The following is a 20,017-nucleotide window of genomic DNA, read 5'->3' as shown; positions in this document are numbered from 1 at the left end:
TATTGTTTGTCACTGATTTGTAATCTGCATTTCTAATGGTTATTTCAAAAGCATAACAAAGCTTCACCCTTTTCAAAATTGTTGACTAATGTGACAAAATTGTTGAGTAATATCTATCACCTGACTACTGAAAACCATCTCATAGTCTTAGCTTCTGGGCAGGAAAATTCTTTGAGTCTCTAGAAGATAGTTTGCCACACACAGTGCATCGGGAGAGACGCCAGTCAGCCCCAAACTTCTCTGCCGGGGAACGTGGTGAGAGCTCTGCTCACTTTCCCCATTATGTAAACTCTGCTAGGTGGCCTACTTCTGAAATACTGTTGTTCTTACTTATGGGAAGAGGTCTTTGGACAGTAATCATGACCCCATGCACCACAGCACACAAGGCTTCTCTGTCCTTCACCATCTCCCGGACCTTGCTCAAATTCATGTCTATTGAGTCATAATGCCATCCAACCATCTCTTCCTCTGTCATCCCCTTCTACTCCCACCTTCAATCTTTCCCAGCATCAGGGTCTTTGCCAATGAGTCAGTTCTTTGCATCACATGGCCAAAGTGTTGGAGATTCAGCTTCAGCATCAGTCCTTCCAATGAATATTCAGGACTGAGTTCCTTTAGGATGGACTGGTTGGATCTCCTTGCAGTCCAAGGGACTCTCAAGAGTCTTCTCCAACACCACAGTTCAAAAGCATCAATTCTTCAGTGCTCACCTTTCTTTATGGTCCAACTTTCCCATCCATACATGACTACTGGAAAAACCATAGCTTTGAGTAGATGGACCTTTCTTGGCAAAGTAATGTCTCTGCTTTTTAATCTACTGTCTACATTTTCATTCCAATCCCAAAGAAAGGCAATGCCAAAGAATGCTCAAACTACCGCACAATTGCACTCATCTCACATGCTAGTAAAGTCATGCTCAAAATTCTCCAAGCCAGGCTTCAGCAATACATGAACCGTGAACTTCCAGATGTTCAAGCTGGTTTTAGAAAAGGCAGAGGAACCAGAGATCAAATTGCCAACATCCGCTGGATCATCAAAAAAGCAAGAGAGTTCCAGAAAAACATCTATTTCTGCTTTATTGACTATGCCAAAGCCTTTGACTGTGTGGATCACAATAAACTGTGGAAAATTCTGAAAGAGATGGGTATACCAGACCACCTGACCTGCCTCTTGAGAAACCTGTATGCAGGTCAGGAAGCAACAGTGAACTGGACATGGAACAACAGACTGGTTCCAAATAGGAAAGGGAATACGTCAAGGCTGTATATTGTCACCCTGCTTATTTAACTTATATGCAGAGTATATCATGAGAAACGCTGGGCTGGAAGAAACACAAGCTGGAATCAAGATTGCCAGGAGAAATATCAATAACCTCAGATATGCAGATGACACCACCCTTATGGCAGAAAGCAAAGAAGAACTAAAGAGCCTCTTGATGAAAGTGAAAGAGGAGAGTGAAAATGTTGGCTTAAAGCTCAACATTCAGAAAACTAAGATCATGGCATCTGGTCCCATCACTTCATGGGAAATAGATGGGGAAACAGTGAAAACAGTGTCAGACTTTGTTTTTTTGGGTTCCAAAATCATGCAGATGGTGATTGCAGCCATGAAATTAAGACGCTTACTCCTTGGAAGGAAGGTTATAGCCAGCCTAGATAGCATATTTAAAAGCAGAGACATTACTTTGCCAACCAAAGTCCGTCTAGTCAAGGCTATGGTTTTTCCAGTGGTCATGTATGGATGTGAGAGTTGGACGGTGAAGAAAGCTGAGTGCCGCAGAATTGATGCTTTTGAACTGTGGTGTTGGAGAAGACTCTTGAGAGTCCCTTGGACTGCAAGGAGATCCAATCAATCCCTCCTAAAGGAGATCAATCCTGGGTGTTCATTGGAAGGACTGATGTTGAAGCTGAAACTCCAATACTTTGGCCACCTCATGCGAAAAGTTGACTCATTGGAAAAGACCCTAATGCTGGGTAGGATTGGGGGCAGGAGGAGAAGGGGACGACAGAGGATGAGATGGCTGGATGGCATCACCGACTCAATGGACATGGGTTTGGGTAGACTCCGAGAGTTGGTGATGGACAGAGAGGCCTGGCGTGCTGCAATTCATGGGGTCGCAAAGAGTCGGACACGACTGAGCAACTGAACTGAACTGAACTGAACGTTGACTATAGCTTTTCTTCCAAGAAGCAAGTGTCTTTTAATTTCATGGCTGCAGTCACCATCTGCAGTGATTTTGGAGCCCAAAAAAGTAAAATCTGTCAGTTTCTATTGTTTCCCCATCTATTTGCCATGAAGTGATGAGATTGGATGCCATGATCTTAGTTTTTTGAATGTTGAGTTTTAAGCCAGCTTTTTCACTCTCCTCTTTCACTGTCATCAAGAGGCTCTTTATTTCCCCTTCACTTTCTGCCATAAGGGTGGTGTTGTCTGCATTTCTGAGGTTATTGATAGCAATCTTGATTCCAGCTTGTGCTTCATCCAGCCTGGCATTTCTCATGATGTGCTCTGCATATAAGTTAAATAAGAAGTGTGACAGTATACAGCCTGGACGTACTCCTTTCCCAATTTGGAACCAGTCTGTTGTTCCATGTCTGGTAGCTCCTCTAGAATGTTTTATTCTAGACTTACATGCATGCATGTTCAGTCACTTCAGTCATGTCCAAGTCTTTATGATCCCATTAACTGTAGCCCACCAGGCTTCTCTGTCCATGGGATTTTCCAGGCAAGAATACAGGAGTGAATTGCCTTCCCTCCTCCAGAGGATCTTCCCATCCCAGGGAGCAAACTCGTGTCTGCCTTCATCTCCTGCATTGCAGGCAGATTCTTTACCCACTGAGCCACCTAGGAAGCCCTTAGACTTACACAGAGCCCCTTATGTAGTTGTCCCGGAGAATTGATACATGTGCAGACAGGCATGATGATTACTAAATCTTATGAAGAAGGCTAGTATTTTTTAGTGTTTTTCCCCCATAACAGTGCAGAAGTAGCTAAATTCATTTAAATAAGGATACATCAACATGTCAATCTATTCTTGGGGTAGTATATTAAAGTTGAAGGAAAGGTGTATTGATTTAATTTCACTGACTGTTCTCTCAGGTCACTCTGCATGTTTTTCATGAGGATCAAATAATATAAGTAGATTTGTTTGTCACCATATTTTGAATTAGACAAGAAGGCCTAGTGTGCTGCAGTACATGGGGTCACAAAAAGTCAGACACAACTTGGCAACTGAACAACAACATATTTTGAATAAGGCTTGATAAGCATTTGAAATGTGATTTATATTATATTTACTTTTAATCCTAACAACCCACTAAAGTAGGTATCACTATCCCAATTAAACAGATGGACAGACTGAGATTAAGTGGCTTGTCCCAAGACCTGAGACTGTTCATATCCTTAATCCAATGCAGAAGCCCTGATTGAAATGTGTTTATAACACTCAAGGGCATGTATTGGGTTGGCCAAAAATTCATTTGGGTTTTTCCATAAGCTCTTATGGAGAACCCAAATGAACTTTTTGGCCAGCCCAGTACATTGGTACTTCTAGATTCATCAGCTGTTTCAACCACAAATTAAGCAAGACATTGTTACATTTAATTCTCTGACCGCAAATCCAAAGCAGAGTAACATCATCTAGGACAACCTCACTGTCCCTGTTCCTAGAGCCTTTTCCAAGAACCCATCACCACCTTCCTCTACTCCTTCTCCCAAAGGCATTTATCAACCTGACAGGAAGGCTAGGACTGGCTGCACCAATGCATTTCTGAAGAACTGATGTATATATGAACTGTAGATCGACTCCTGTGTTAACTTACTAGCAACACTGGGAAGTTAAGGAAATCTTGGTAAGGTTCAAAATCCCTTCCCCATTTATATTTTATGAAATCTTTAAAGATATTCATGAATTAGGTTCAAGGTGATTTTCTTAGGAAGACAATCAATTTTTTTAAAATTAAGTCACTTTTGTTGCACACCTTATTTTTTTAACTAATTTATTTATTTTAATTGGAGGCTAATTACTTTACAATATTGTGGTGGTTTTTGCCATGCATTGACATGAATCACCTATGGGTGCACATGTGTCCTCCCATCCTGAACCTCCCTCCCTCCCACTCCATCCCTCTGGGTTGTCTCAGAACACTGGCTTTGAGTGCCGTGCTTCATGCATTGAACTTGCACTGGTCATCTGTTTTACATATGGTAATATACAGGTTTCAATGCTATTCTCTCAAATCATCCCACCCTCACCTTCTCCCACAGAGTCCAAAAGTCTGTTCTTTACATCGGTGTCTCTTATGCTGTCTTGCATATAGGGTCATCATTCAGTTCAGTTCAGTTCGGTCGCTCAGTCGTGTCCGACTCTTTGTGACCCCATGAACCGCAGCACGCCAGGCCTCTCTGTCCATCACCAACTCTCGGAGTCTACCCAAACCCATGTCCATCGAGTCAGTGATGCCATCCAGCCATCTCATCCTCTGTCGTCCCCTTCTCCTCCTGCCCCCAATCCTACCCAGCATTAGGGTCTTTTCCAATGAGTCAATGCTTCGCATGAGGTGGCCAAAGTATTGGAGTTTCAGCTTCAACATCAGTCCTTCCAATGAACACCCAGGATTGACCTCCTTTAGGAGGGATTGATTGGATCTCCTTGCAGTCCAAGGGACTCTCAAGAGTCTTCTGCAACACCACAGTTCAAAAGCATCAATTCTGCGGCACTCAGCTTTCTTCACCGTCCAACTCTCACATCCATACATGACCACTGGAAAAACCATAGCCTTGACTAGACGGACTTTGGTTGGCAAAGTAATGTCTCTGCTTTTAAATATGCTATCTAGGTTGGCCATAACCTTCCTTCCAAGGAGTAAGCGTCCTTTAATTTCATGGCTGCAATCACCATCTGCAGTGATTTTGGAGCCCAAAAAAATAGAGTCTGACACTGTTTCCACTGTTTCCCCATCTATTTCCCATGAAGTGATGGGACCAGATGCCATGATCTTAGTTTTCTGAATGTTGAGCTTTAAGCCAACATTTTCACTCTCCTCTTTCACTTTCATCAAGAGGCTCTTTAGTTCTTCTTCGCTTTCTGCCATAAGGGTGGTGTCATCTGCATATCTGAGGTTATTGATATTTCTCCTGGCAATCTTGATTCCAGCTTGTGTTTCTTCCAGCCCAGCGTTTCTCATGATATACTCTGCATATAAGTTAAATAAGCAGGGTGACAATATACAGCCTTGACGTACTCCTTTTCCTATTTGGAACCAGTCTGTTGTTCCATGTCCAGTTCTAACTGTTGCTTCCTGACCTGCATACAGGTTTCTCAAGAGACAGGTCAGATGGTCTGGTATTCCCATCTCTTTCAGAATTTTCCACAGTTTATTGTGATCCACACAGTCAAAAGCTTTGGCATAGTCAATAAAGCAGAAATAGATGTTTTTCTGGAACTCTCTTGCTTTTTTGATGATCCAGCGGATATTGGCAATTTGATCTCGGGTTCCTCTGCCTTTTCTAAAACCAGCTTGAACATCTGGAAGTTCACGGTTCACGTATTGCTGAAGCCTGGCTTGGAGAATTTTGAGCATGACTTTACTAGCATGTGAGATGAGTGCAATTGTGCGGTAGTTTGAGCATTCTTTGGCATTGCCTTTCTTTGGGATTGGAATGAAAACTGACCTTTTCCAGTCCTGTGGCCACTGCTGAGTTTTCCAAATTTGCTGGCATATTGAGTGCAGCACATTCACAGCACCGTCTTTCAGGATTTAAAATAGCTCAACTGGAATTGCATCACCTCTACTAGCTTTGTTCATAGTGATGCTTTCTAAGGCCCACTTGACTTCACATTCCGGGATGTCTGGCTCTAGGTGAGTGATCACACCATCGTGATTATCTGGGTCGTGAAGATCTTTTTTGTACAGTTTTTCTGTGTATTCTTGCCACCTCTTCTTAATATCTTCTGCTTCTGTTAGGTCCATACCATTTCTGTCCTTTATCATGCCTATCTTTGCGTGAAATGTTCCTTTGGTATCTCTAATTTTCTTGAAGAGATCTCTAGTCTTTCCCAATCTGTTGTTTTCCTCTGTTTCTTTGCATTGATCTCTGAGGAAGGCTTTCTTATCTCTCCTTGCTATTCTTTGGAACTCTGCATTCAGATGGGAATATCTTTCCTTTTCTCCTTTGCTTTTCGCTTCTCTTCTCTTCCCAGCTATCTGTAAGGCCTCCTCAGACAGCCATTTTGCTTTTTTGCATTTCTTTTCCATGGGGATTGTCTTGATCCCTGTCTCCTGTACAATGTCACGAACCTCTGTCCATAGTTCATCTGGCCCTCTGTCTATCAGATCTAGTCCCTTACATCTATTTGTCACTTCTACTGTATACTCATTAGGGATTTGATCTAGGTCATACCTGAATGGACTAGTGGTTTTCCCTACTTTCTTCAATTTAAGTTTGAATTTGGCAATAAGCAGTTCATGATCTGAGCCACAGTCTGCTCCCGGTCTTGTTTTTGCTGACTGTATAGAACTTCTCCATGTTTGCTGCAAAGAATATAATCAGTCTGATTTCTATGTTAACCATCTGGTGATGTCCACATGCAGAGTCTTCTCTTTACTATCTTTCTAAATTCCGTATATATGTTTTAATATACTGCATTGGTGTTTCTCTTTCTGACTTACTTCACTCTGTAAAATAGGCTCCAATTTCGTCCACCTCATTAGGACTGACTCAAATGCGTTCTTTTTTATAGCTGAGTAATGTCCCATGTTGTATATGTACCACAACTTCCTTATGCATTCGTCTGCCAATAGACATCTAGGTTACTTCCATGTCCTGGCTGTTGTAAACAGGGCTGCAGTGAACATTGGGATACACGTGTCTCTTTCAATTCTGGTTTCCTCAGTGTGGATGCCCAGCAGTGGGATTGCTGCATCATATGGCAGTTCTATTTCCAGGTTTTGAAGGAATCTCCACACTGTTCTGCATAGTGGCTGTACTAGTTTGCATTCCCACCAACAGTGTAAGAGGATTTCCTTTTCTCTGCACCCTCTCCAGCACTTACTGTTTGTAGACTTTTTGATGGCGGCCATTCTAAAATGGTACCTCACTGTGGTTTTGATTTTCATTTCTCTAATAATGAATGACGTTGAGCATCTTTTCATGTGTTTGTTAGCCATTTGTATGTCTTCTTTGGACACACTTTAAAAAGTAAGCAAAAGGAAACATGACCATGAGGGTAGCTATATAAACTGAATATAGCCTACCCATTCCAGACTTTAATATCATTTCATTTCTCTAAGTTTCTCAAGAGTAATACTAGGATATTACATTAAGCATCATCTTGGAGTGAATATTATTGATAGTAATATTTTCCTCTGTGTTTAGGGGCTGAGAAGTTAAAGAATCTGATTTCATTAAGCCCCTGGATATGGCCAAATTATAGGAAAAAGTAATGTTCATAGAGAAATACTAAATTTTCAAAGCCTTTCAGCCCATTTCAGTGATTAGAGGAAGCAGATGGAGAAATATTTTAAATATCTGTAAAGCTGAAGGCCAGGGCTCCTGAACATTCTGTCTTTCTTGTGAGTGCATCTTGACAAGGAAGCTGGCAAAAAATATTAATTGTTAGGGATCCAAAATGAGCTGACTGTGAAACCACGATGGCAGTTCTCATTGTGTAATGATGGTGTTCAAGACCTTCCAAAATGTCCCTGGTGTGTAGAAGCCATGCCACATGATGAATAGTTATATTTAGCATGTAAAAAAGAAGAAATATGGTGGCTGAACTTGCATTCTGGGCACTAGGTTGAGGAAGGGGCCGTGGACTAGTTAGATGACTCAGACAGCAGAACAAAGATGGGTGGGTGAGGGGCTTCCCTGGTGGTCCAGTGGTTAAGACTGCACACTTTCACCACAGCAGAGCATGGGTTCCATCCATGGTCAGGGCACTAAGATCCCACATGGTGTGGACAAAAAAGAAACAAAAAAATGATGGATGGGTGGAGTTCTATGGAGACATCTATGTGCAGAGGAAAGAACTCTGGTATGATTGGTGCTGCCCAGCAGTGGGCAGGGCTGCCTTTTGAGGTAGGCATGTTCACTGAACTGAGGCTGGAGACCCCCTTCTTGGCGAGGCCTTATGGGGATACTAGAAACTCTTGGATTGGGTGGGAGATTGGAAGTCTTTCCAGCTCCCAGACTCAGCTACTTCTTGATTTTCAAACTGAGACTCCACAGGTACTGGTGAGAATTATGCCAGCCCAACGTGAGCCAAAGTTTATCAGCCTCACTGCAAGTCTAACTCGTAACTACAAATTCTTCTTCTGCAGGAGCACAGTACCATGCAGAAACTACACTGCACACAAGTTGACAAGATTGTGGCACAGTATGACAAGGAGAAATTGACTCATGAGAAAATCTTAGAGAAGGCAATGAAGAAGAAAGGGTAAAGGCTGTTGATTTCCTTCTGGAGGATTTTTGCCTTTTTATGTTTTGTCTTTTCCCACAGTTTAGCTGCCTGTTTAGGCCAAGGAAGAACTTAGTCTTAACTGAGTTTTCATCATTAAAAATTATTTCAGAAAATAAGAGACCTACTAAGCTAAAGGGAGTGACTGAAGTGGAAAGAGGAGCTTTGTTCAAGCTCTGCAGATGTTGGTTAATGAAATAATAACTGTGTCTTTCATGAGTTTTCCATGCAAGTACCTTTAAGGTGAATGGGGAGAGAAGGAAAGACAAATTAAAGTTGGGAAAATTCCAGAAATCATTTTGCATCACCAGGTAATAAATAATAAGGTTGATGTACTCAAGGGGGAAAAATCCAGTTTTGATGTTTAATATTTCAAGAATCTTTAGCTTATGCCAACAGCTAAAACTGTTGAATAAAACCTGTCATTGCATTTACTTTGAAAGAGTTTATCTAGAATTTAGCTAGGGAGATGTTTCTGTGATGTTGCAAGCTAACTGAATAACAGAGTAGGGAAAAACACGTGCAGTGCCAGCCATGGAGAAGTGATAAGTTGGATGTTTAGAATGTGTCTCTCAGAGGCACTCTCCATTAATAATACGATGAAGCATTCTGACTTAGACTATAATAAATCAGAGCGTACATGCTGAAGACAGACGCTCAGGGCCTGTTCTTGTTTCAGCAATGATATGGATATTCCAAAAGGAAAAAATAGTCACTGAAATAAGCAGTAATGCTTGCTGGGCAATTGCCTAGTATATATTTCCTACTCACAATAGAGTAAGAAGCAAAAATTACCCCGTAGTGCCAAGAAATGCTATTTTTCTCCCTTGCTGGCATGTGTCAAAGACAAAAATCTGGCTTTACAACCAGAGTAGAAGAACTGAAAATTCACTTCAAGGCTGACGTCCTGTTTTTCAGTTCTCCTCCTGAATAGTATATTATTGAATAAATGAAAAATAGCTTGAAGAACAGCAGGAACCAAAATGGAAACTGACAACAAATCCTTTACAATGAAATAATTGTTAGGTCTGAAATGGCTCTTTGTGTAGTGGTTGAATTGAGTAATCACGATACAGATATTTTGTAAGGTGTGCATCTATTACTAGAAGAACCGAGGTTGCCCAGTGAGCCATGGCATCCCAAGTGTGATGAACTAATTGTCTTCATCGGAAGACTTTGGAGCAAAGGCCTCTGGGAGCGGGAAGATATCTAATGCTTGGCATGCATTTGCGGTTTTCCATTTTCAGGGGAAGTAATTGTCTTGAAATGAAGAAAGAAACAGAAATTAAAATTCAGACGCTGACATCAGATCACAAATCTAAGGTAAGAAAATGCCTATTTTTACAGCAACAACTTGGTAATTTTTTTGAAGCTGCACCCAGTTTTAATCAGAAATAACAGTAGCCTGGGGCTGGTCTGGGCCTACTGGGTTAGAGAAAAGGCATTTCCTGGAACACCTTTCCTTCATTGTAGACATATACTCACAATGTCTATTTTGTCTGCCTCAGAGGCATCAGGAAAACAATAAATTATTAAAAAGAAATATTGTGTAGAATATAGAATTACTTCCCTATAGATGTAACATTGAACATATGACAGAAAACTACCCACCCAGAGGGTTCAGTAACTCTTATTTCAATATTTATTTTATAGTCAATAATTTAATTTTCCATGCTAACTTTGCTGTGGAAGTTTAGGACGGGGAAAATTCCAGAGCTAAGATTTTAGGAGATGAGCCTAATTACTCATATTCCCCCCCAAAACACAAGAAAAGAGGAGTTTAGGGGACATTTAGTATGATGACAGACATCTTGAAGAACTGAGCACCATGTTGCAGTCAAGAACATAAATAATTCTTATGATAATAGTTATAAAAGACATAGAACTGTTAAAGAAAAAGTTGCCAACTGTAGCTTTTGGTCAGACTAGCCAGTCTCCTACATCTACATGAAGCTCCATCATCCAGCGAGTGACACTGCCACACACCCGGGCCAGCCAGGCGGTCCAAACTGAAGTTCTCCATGGTGCTGTGTATTTTATGTCTGTTCTGCCTTGCAGTCTAAAGAGGTGTAAAGAGTCTAAAGCTGTACATTTTTGAGAGCTGTTCCCCACTCTCTTAACTAGAATATTTGAGAATTAATGACTATGCAACACTCCGTGATTTTTAACCGCTTTGTGTAAATAAGAAAGTTGAAACCTTGTATCAAGTTGCTTTTGCTGAATGAAACACCACACCAAAATTTAGTGGCTTAAGACAACTACCATGTATTAACTGACAGTTCAGTGGGTTAGAATTCAGACCATTCGCCCCTGGACAGCTCTACTGGTTCTGGCTGGACTTGGGTATGTCAGCAGTCGGCTGAGTTGATGGCCTCTCTGAGGTCTCTGGTAGGAAGCTGGCTGCTGGTGGTTTTTAACTATATGACCTCTCACTCTCCAGCAGGCTAGCACAGGCTTCTCAGAATTCCAAGAATAGAGAAAGGATAAGCACTTTCACAGCTTCTGTTTGCCTCACATTTGCTACAGTCTCACAGCTAAAGCAAGTCACGGGTCAGCCAGACTCAACGAGCTGGAGAAATAGACTCTAGCGCTTGATGAGCTATAAACCCACAGTGCGAAGAGCACAGGTACTCCCTGCAGGGGAAGACTGTCTACCCCAGCGTTTGCTAAGATGACACAATAAGTCATGACCCAGGAATAAGAGAACATACAGCTCTCTATTCAGACCTGTGACCTTGTGGAAGTGAAGCTGGAAAAGCATGAGGATTCTCATTGAATCAGTAAAGGAGCCCAAGGACCAGACAAACCAGCGTGTGGGCAAATTAGGCAGTGAAATGGGTCATGGTTAAATATCCAGGCCAAAATGATTGCCCTGTTTTAAAAAGTGATGACTTCCTAGTTCCTGTTGGTTAGTACATATTTTTACAGGTTATATAGGTGTCTACTGATTGACCAAGTAAGTCAATGAGGGGGATCTGAAATTCATGGTTAATATTGTGCTTTTAGTTCCTACCTGCTTGTGAAAATTCTAGGTGGCACCACCCTCTTTTCCCCACACAGGTCAAGGAGATTGTGGCACAGCACACGAAGGAGTGGTCAGACATGATCAACACCCACAGTGCGGAGGAGCAGGAGATCCGGGACCTGCACCTCAGCCAGCAGTGCGAGCTGCTCAGAAAGCTCCTGATCAACGCCCACGAGCAGCAGACCCAGCAGCTGAAACTGTCCCATGACAGGTGGGCAACTTACCTCCAGAGAAACTCCTAGTGTGTGTGTATGTGTGTGTGTGTGTGTGTGTGTGTGTGTGTGTTACATGCACAAGTGTCAAGGTAGTAAGGAAAATCAACTTCACATATAACGTTGAGCTTGCATGTATACTCTGTCATAGAGTTGATGTGGCAAGAGGAACTATAAGAAATGGCCTCGACCTTCAAAATGCTTCCAAGTGGTGGCAAGATATCATACTCCTATAACAAATTAAGTCACATTACAAGTAGCGTATGATACAGACTAAAAATTATCACAGACTCTGCTACCTCCAAGTGGTTCTGGAGGTGTCACAAAATTATAGGGCCAGATTTGGCTTTTAAAAAATGATCTGGAACCTCTTAGGAAGAAAAGACACAGAAGGAGATAAAGACCAACCAGTTGAACTCCTAGAATGGTTGTTTCTGATGGCTCAGAGGTACCTGTGGAAAGACCTTCCTTTCCATTGTCAGGATGTCTATAAATTTTAGAAAGGCAGGTCTGATCAAGAAATAGCAAAAAGTACCTGTTTATTTTTGCCTCTCCCCATTTCAGCACATTGAGTATCATGTTTAAGACACTGCAGATGGTGAGCTGGACTTTTTCCCCAGGCAAAAGAGTGTTTATGTCAGTGATGTCTTTTTATCGCAGCTAGGTTGCAGCTTGTGCGTCTTCTTTAGGGCCAACTCTGTGTCGCAGTGACGGTCTGTTGATACACACCAGAAAGTATAAAACAGAAGCATTTTACAAACAAACCTCCACAAAAAAAAACAACTTTAAACTTCTGAAATGAATTATGTAGGCACATTCAGATTCCAAACTTCATTATGGCATGATACACAACCATAAGAGCGTGAAGTATTTTTGCCGTAGTTTCTGATTCTCTCATGAGACAACTGAATGAGGTATGTATGCCATGCTGAGTTTCTTGTGGGCTCAAGTACCATACCATATCCATTTTAAAGTATTCTGTTTATTTGTATAGGATTAAAAGTGCCTTTTTCCCCTTAGAAATGCTCTTGATTTAGTACACAGAAAGGTTGGTTCATCATCTTCCCTTTGACCATTTCTACAATATCAGATTTTAGATGTCTACCCTTATTCAAAGATACTTTGAAAAATAAGGTACTCTCTTCTAATCTTTTATTGTAGTTGAATAAAGGAGAAAAAATTATCCCAAACAGTAGGCATTGTCCAAAAGAAAAAAAAAAACTAGATGAATTGTTGCATGACTTAGGAAGTCATTTGAAGGAACCATAACCTTATAACTAATTTACCTTAAAAAATAGATCCATGGCAGGAGTATTTTTCAAAGTAACAGCAGCGCTGAAGCTTTTTGTTAAGTACCTTGTGGTCATGTTTCTTTGTCACCATCACAGCTATTGTTCTTGGTTCAAAAATTCTTGCCTTCTTAATATTTGGCAGCATTATTTGGTTATTGATAAGTGCTTGTTGAATGAATGAATGAAGAGATGGTCAATTTAATAACAAGTTATGAAAAACTCTGAGAGCCCCTTTCCTGGGCCAGGAGTCTCTGTGCATACTCCAGCTTCTGTGGCCACAAGTCGTCTGACTGCAGACCTCTCTGTCTCAGTTTTGTCCATCCTTTCCACAAAGTACAAACACCACTTAACCTGCCCATTTCCGGGCAGTGCTCCAAGGAGATCACCGTAGGTTCCAGAGAAGATTCTTTGTTAATACTTTCATTTTCAGATTCTCAATGGTGTGCTTTTGTACTCATCAATAATCCAAAGAGATGAGTTTTCGTGGTACACGTACCCATTCACACACAGTGATCAGTCTCCTGTAAGCATCGCCCCCCACCCCTGTTTCCTGTGTTTATTTGAAACCATTTTGTCCCCTTCATTCCCCCTGGGCTGTCAGAAAGCAAGACAGTCATTTGTGAGTGTTAGAACATCCTTTCTCTTCCAAGCAATCTGATCCCCCCCCCGGAAAACATGGGACAAAGCTGGAAAATCCTTGTATTTTACTGACTGTTAGTGGTTGTCCCTGTGCATTCTTTGATTATTCTCATGCTGTGCTCACTATTCCCATTTGTCTTATTGTATATAGGCTTGTAAACGTGATTGCCTGAGATGTTTGTGTATAACTTGGGATTTGTAGCTTTTATTTATTCAGAATGTATCTGGCGTGTTGATGACTTAATGACAGTGTCCTACTCAGGGCAGCTATATAGGATCATCATGTGGTTGGGATTACATTAGACACACATCATGTCTCTTCTTCCCAGCCCATCACTGATACTTCACAGTGAGTGACCCACTGCCCCCAGGAGAAGCATCCTTGTGGACTGGGGCTCCTGTCCTCCTTTTCACAGAATGCAAGACAACTTCATGATCTCAATAATGAAATAAAAGTGAACCTAGTCCTATTGTTACATATGAAATTTGTTTTTTGTTTACATTTTTAATTAGAGTTAAAAATCCACAACACAAAATTTACTGTTTCAACTGTTTGTAAGTGTGTAGCATAAGGTATATTCACACTGTTGTGCAACCATCAGTCACTACCATCCAGCTCCAGAACTTTATCATCTTCCCCAACTGAAACTCTTTACCTACAAAACACTAACTCTCCACTCCCCTGGTTCCTTTTTCTTCCTTACAGTTTTACTGAGGTATAACTAATATACAGCACTGTATGGTTTAAGCTGCACAGCATAGTGCTTTGGCCTATATATATTATGAAATGATTACAATAAGTTTTGTGAGCTTCCATCATCTCATAGAGATACAAAATAAATGAAAAAATATTTTTCCTCGTAATGAGAACTTGTAGGATTTACTCTTAGCAACTTTCATGTTTATATAACATATATCTTAATCATGTTGTACATTATATCCCTAGTACTTATTTATCATATAATTGGAAGTTTGTTCCAGGTGGCTCAGTGGTAGAGAATCTACCTGCCAAGCAGGAGATGTGAGTTCGATCTCTGGGTCAGGAAGATCCCCTGGAGAAGGAAATGGCAACCCACTCCAATATTCTTGCCTAGGAAATCCCATGGACAGAGGATCCTAGTGGGCTACAGTCCATGGGGTCACAAAGAGTTAGGATACGACTTAGTGACTAAACAGGAAGTTTGTACTTTTTGACCACCTTCATCCAACTTCCCTTCCCCTCAGCCCTACCTCTGGAAACCATGAATCTGATATCTTTTTTTAAGAGTTTGTTTGGTTGTTTTTTTTTTAAGTATAATTGACCTACAAGACTGTTAGTTCCTGGTGTACAACATAGTGATTCGATGTCTGTACATTACAAAATGATCACTTCCTGGTTTTGTTTTTGTTTTAATACACAGGGAAAGCAAAGAGATGCGAGCACACCAAGCTAAGATTTCTATGGAAAATAGCAAAGCCATCAGCCAAGATAAATCCATCAAGAATAAAGCAGAACGGGAAAGGTGAGTTGGAATGCTCACAGCAAGAATATAATACTGACTCCAGTGTACACACGCACTCACAGTTGAGATACAAAAAAACTTTCTGAGAGCTGGCTTAGAATCTTGCTGTCATAACTGCTGGGAAGATACATTATTGTTGCTATAAAACATCTTCTGATTGCTTACTACCACTAGTAAAACATATTTACATTCAATATATGTGTGCTCATTTCCAAAATTGTATAAAATATGGCATAAACAAAATAGTATAAATTATGACAAAATATCCTTCCCACATGATGCTTAGGTCATCCTGAAAGCATCTCTTTGCTCAGGTGTTAAGCCCATCCTGAATGTGTTCACAGTCTATAGGCCTTGTACTGACCTTTACACTAGGGATCATCTCAAATCACCTCCTTCAGGTTTTCTGGTTTGTCCTTGTCTAAGAATGGGTTTTCTGGAAACAAAGACGAAGCTAGGACTTTGGGTCATATGATTTGCTGAGGAAAGGATCTTCAGCAGGGCAGAGAGGAGGAAGCAGGAGGGGGCCAGGGCAGGGGCTAAGCAAGGCTATGATCTCAGCTAGAGTTCCTCTGCAGCCTGATCCCAAGCTCTGGAGTGTAAACTACCATGATCTGCTCCTTTGAGCCATGGGCACGTGGTGTTTGTACTTCTGTGTTAATCAGCTCTTGGCCACATAGAGTTGGGGGAAGGTTTGTGTGATGTCCATGGAAGTTCCAAGGTGCGACTGCTTTAGCCGAAGCTGGTAAAGGTGCCTAAGAGGGCGTCGCTAGTCATGGCCCAAGAGAGGGGGTTAGCAGTGCTTGATGCCCAGTGCGTGTCCCATGTTTCAAGTTGACAGAATATAAAGCGTATTACCATCCAGTGCATTTTTATGCTGAAGTTTTGTTGGATTAAATATGGTTTGGAATTAACAGGTCAGCAGTGGGATTGGAATTCCACAGAAATTGGACCTGGAAAGAAATCACCTTTTCAACACTTTGAACAAGAAATTTCCCAATAAACATGGAGTGTCATTTGTTTCTCTTTAAGAAGCTTATTACTCAATTTATTCAGTGCTCTTGTACACCATCATATTGACGTAGTTATCTTGTTATTTTTCAGTCACTAACTGGTGTCTGACTCTTTGCAACCCCATGGAATGCAGCACACCCGCTTCCCCTGTCCTTCACTATCTCCCTGATTTTGCTCAAATTTGTCTCCATGGAGTTGGTGATGCTATCTGACCATCTCATCCTCTGGTGCTCCTTTCTCCTTTTGACTTCAATCTTTCCCATTTTCTAATGAGTCTTTCCAATGAGTCAGCTCTTGCATCATGTGGCCAAAGAATTGCAGCTTAAGCTTCAGCACCAGTCCTTCCAATAATATGCAGGGTTGATTTCCTATAGGGTTAACTGGTTTGATCTCCTTGTAGTCCAAAAGACTCTCATGAGTCTTTTCCAGCACCAAATTTGAAAGCATCAGTTCTTTGGCACTTAGCCTTCTTTACGATCCAGCTCTCACATCCACACATGACTACTGGAAAAAACCACAGTTTTGACTATACAGACCTTTGTCAGCAAAGTGATATCTCTGCTTTTTAATACGCTATCCAGGTTTGTCATAGATTTCCTTCCAAGGAGCAAGTATGTTTTAATTTCATGGCTAAAATCACTGTCCTCAGTGAATTTGGAGCACAAGAAAAATCTGTCACCGCTTCTACTTTTTTCCCCTTCTGATTTTGGTATGGATCATTTGGTGATGTCCATGTGTAGAGTCATCTCATGCATTGTTGAAAAAGGGTATTTTCTCTGACCAGTGTGTTCTCTTGACCAAACTGTGTTAGCCTTTGCCCTGCTTCATTTTATACTCCAAGGCCAAACTTGCCTGTTACTTCTGGTATCTCTTGAGTTCCTGTTTTTGCATTTCAATCCCCTATGATGAAAAGGACATCTTTGTGTGTGTGTATGTGTGTGTGTTAGTTCCAGAAAGTCTTGTAGGTCTTCCTGGAATCGGTCAACTTCAGCTTTTTCAGCATTGGTGGTTGAGGCATAGACTTGGATTACTATGACATTGAATGATTTGCCTGGAAAATGAACTGAGATTATTCTGTCATTTCTGAGATTGCATCCAAGTACTGCATTTCAGACTCTTGTTGACTGTGAGGGCTATTCCATTTCTCCTAAGGGATTCTTTCCTACAGTAGTAGATGTAATGGCCATCTGAATTAAATTCACCCATTCCCGTCCATTTTAGTTCACTGATTCCTAACATGTTCAGTCTTGCCATAACCTGCTTGACCATGTCCAATTTATTCATGGACCTAACATTCTAGGTTCCTATGAAATATTGTTCTTTATAGCATCAGACTTTACTTTCACCACCAGACACGGCCACAACTGAATGTCATTTCCAGTGAAGTACCATCCTCTGGACATTATTCTCAGACAAGGAACTTTATTTAATGGCCTTGTATATGTGGAAAGGACATCATCCACTTTAGCTCATAAAAATAAAACATTCATGCCATGGTAAAAACCTTGTTAAACTGTTTTAGACTGTTCAAAGTTGAAATATAGAATTCAATGTGAAAATATACTAATTGTTAAATAGCTCTTTATCCTATTTTTTTCAAATATGTTGCAAAGTGGACTTCAGTCCAGTTGAGGTCAAATTGTTTTAAATTATGAGTTATTAATAACCAGAAAGTTTTTTATTTAATTTTCTTATTTCAGCTCTACATACTTATTTATTATAACTCTGTATCCAGTGGTTAGGTGATTCTAAAACATCTACAAAAGACATATTTTTTAAAAAATAATTTCTCTGGGCCAAATAGTTAGCTTTTTTAAGGTACTATATTTAAGGTAACATATATTGTGTGTATCCACCTTATCAAACCACTGAGAAATAAAATTAAATATTTATAATCAGAGAGCTAAGAAAGACATGCAGAAGCTGAAAAACACTTCTATCTTGTGTCTAAGAAGACATTTCAACATAAATGACATTATATTTATTAACTGAATGACATTGCAGTTTATCAGTGTGTCAGAGGTAGCCAAAGTACACAGAAAGAGAAATAAATAATCAGCAAAATAAAGAGATGGCCTCCCAAATGGGAGAAAATGTTTGCAAACATATGACAGGTAACAGATTAATATTCACAGTATGTAAGTAACTCATATAAACCAATAGCAAAAACAAATCTAATTTTAAAAGTGGGCATAGGAGCTTCATTGGTTGTCCAATAGTTAAGAGTCCGCCTGCCAATGTAGGAGACGTGGGTTCAATCGCTGGTCCGGATAGATTCCACACGCTTCAAGGCAACTAAGCTGGTGCTCCACAACTACAGAAGCCCGTGCGCCCTAGAGCCCATGCCCCCTACATGAGAAGCCACCACACCAGAAGCCCGTGCACTGTGGCTAGAGTAGCCCCTGCTCACTGCAAGGAGCGAGAACCCACATGCAGCAACGAAGACCCAGCTCAGCCATAAATAAATAAATAAAATTTTTAAATGTTTGGGAAAAAAAGTTTTTAAGTGGACAGAGGGCCTGAAATAGACATTTTTCAAAAGACAAAAAAAAAAAATAGACATTTTTCTAAAGAAGACATGCAAATGGCCAACACATATGTGAAAATGTGCTCAACATCACTATTCACCAGGGAATGCAAATTAAAACCAATGACTTCAACATCTGTTAGAATGGCTGTTATCAAAAATTCAATAGATAATATGTGTTGGCAAGGATGTGGAGAAAAGGGAACCCTTGCGCACTGTTGATGGGATTGTAATCTGGTAGTGCCACTATGGGAAGTAATAAAGAGGGGTTCCTCAAAAAATTAAAAATAGAACTACCATTTGACCCAGTGATTCCACTTCTGGGTATATATCGGAAAGAAATGAAAACATGATCTGGAAGAGCTGTCTGCATCTCCATGTTCATCACAGGATTATTCACAAAGCCAAGACAGGAAACAACCTAGGTGTCTAAGTGAATGGTTAAAGAAAGCTTGAGATGTATATACAATCAAATATTATTTAGCCATAAGAAGAAGAAAATGCTGCTATTTGGGACAATATGGATCTCTGAGAACATTATGCTAAGTGAAATAAATCAGAGAAAGAAAAATACTATCTATTTGTGGATCCTAAAAAAGGCCAAATTCATATAAACAGGGTAGATTGGTGATTACCAGGGTTTAGGGGTAGGGAAATGGGGAGATGTTAGTTAAAAGGTACAAACTTGCAGTTGTAAGATTAATAAGCTTTAGGGATCTAACTTCAGCATGGTGACTTTTTCACAATACAGTATTAACATACTTCAAAGTTGCTAAGGGAATAGATCTTAAAGTGATATTTACAGTGAAAATTATAGCCTAGTTATATATATATATATATTTTTTTTTTTAATGAAAATTAATGAGCAAAATGCTCAAAGAGGGCATAAAATTAGAAAAATAACCTGAACCCAAAGATCTCAGATGGGAAGAAATAAAAGTTTAGGAAGCAAAACGTATTGAAATAGAAAACAAAAATCAGTGGAGAGTAACACCAAAAGCTTGTTATTTGGAAAAAGAATCAATAAGTGAACCTCCAGCAAGGCTGATCAAGAAAGAGAAAGCTCAAATTAGTAATATTAGACATGAAAAGAGAACTAACTGAAGATACTGAAGTAAATATTTTTGAAAACCAAGACTATAAACAATACTACAAATGAATCTGAAAACTCAGATGAAATGGACAATTGCTTAAAAAAACTAAAATACACAAACTGGCTGTAAAAGGAAGAGAAAACCTGAATAAACCTATAACTATTATAAAATCTCAATCAGTTATAGGCCTATTCAGGCTTGAAAAACACTCTACCTCACCAGTAATCCAGGAAATGTGAGTTACAGCAACAGCA

General features: G+C 40.3%; 1 protein-coding gene across 8 annotated transcripts in view; it reads left to right on the top strand.

Annotated features, from left to right (window-relative positions):
• PLCB4 (phospholipase C beta 4) overlaps nucleotides 1–20,017 on the top strand; it is a 478,321-nt gene that overhangs the window by 448,942 nt on the left and 9,362 nt on the right. For all 8 annotated transcript variants that reach the window (XM_081559122.1, XM_081559119.1, XM_081559121.1 and 5 more), the window contains 4 exons: nucleotides 8,322–8,437; nucleotides 9,706–9,781; nucleotides 11,519–11,694; nucleotides 15,027–15,128. In XM_081559122.1, coding sequence (XP_081415248.1) covers nucleotides 8,322–8,437; nucleotides 9,706–9,781; nucleotides 11,519–11,694; nucleotides 15,027–15,128 — 470 coding nt within the window. The remainder of the gene's footprint in view (nucleotides 1–8,321; nucleotides 8,438–9,705; nucleotides 9,782–11,518; nucleotides 11,695–15,026; nucleotides 15,129–20,017) is intronic.

Source organism: Giraffa tippelskirchi, chromosome 13 (assembly GCF_054371585.1).
Source record: "Giraffa tippelskirchi isolate mGirTip1 chromosome 13, T2T-mGirTip1v1.2.pri, whole genome shotgun sequence".
NCBI classification, from domain to species: domain Eukaryota; kingdom Metazoa; phylum Chordata; class Mammalia; order Artiodactyla; family Giraffidae; genus Giraffa; species Giraffa tippelskirchi.
Note: the sequence above shows the minus strand (reverse complement) of the source record. Positions and strands in the feature narration are given on the sequence as shown.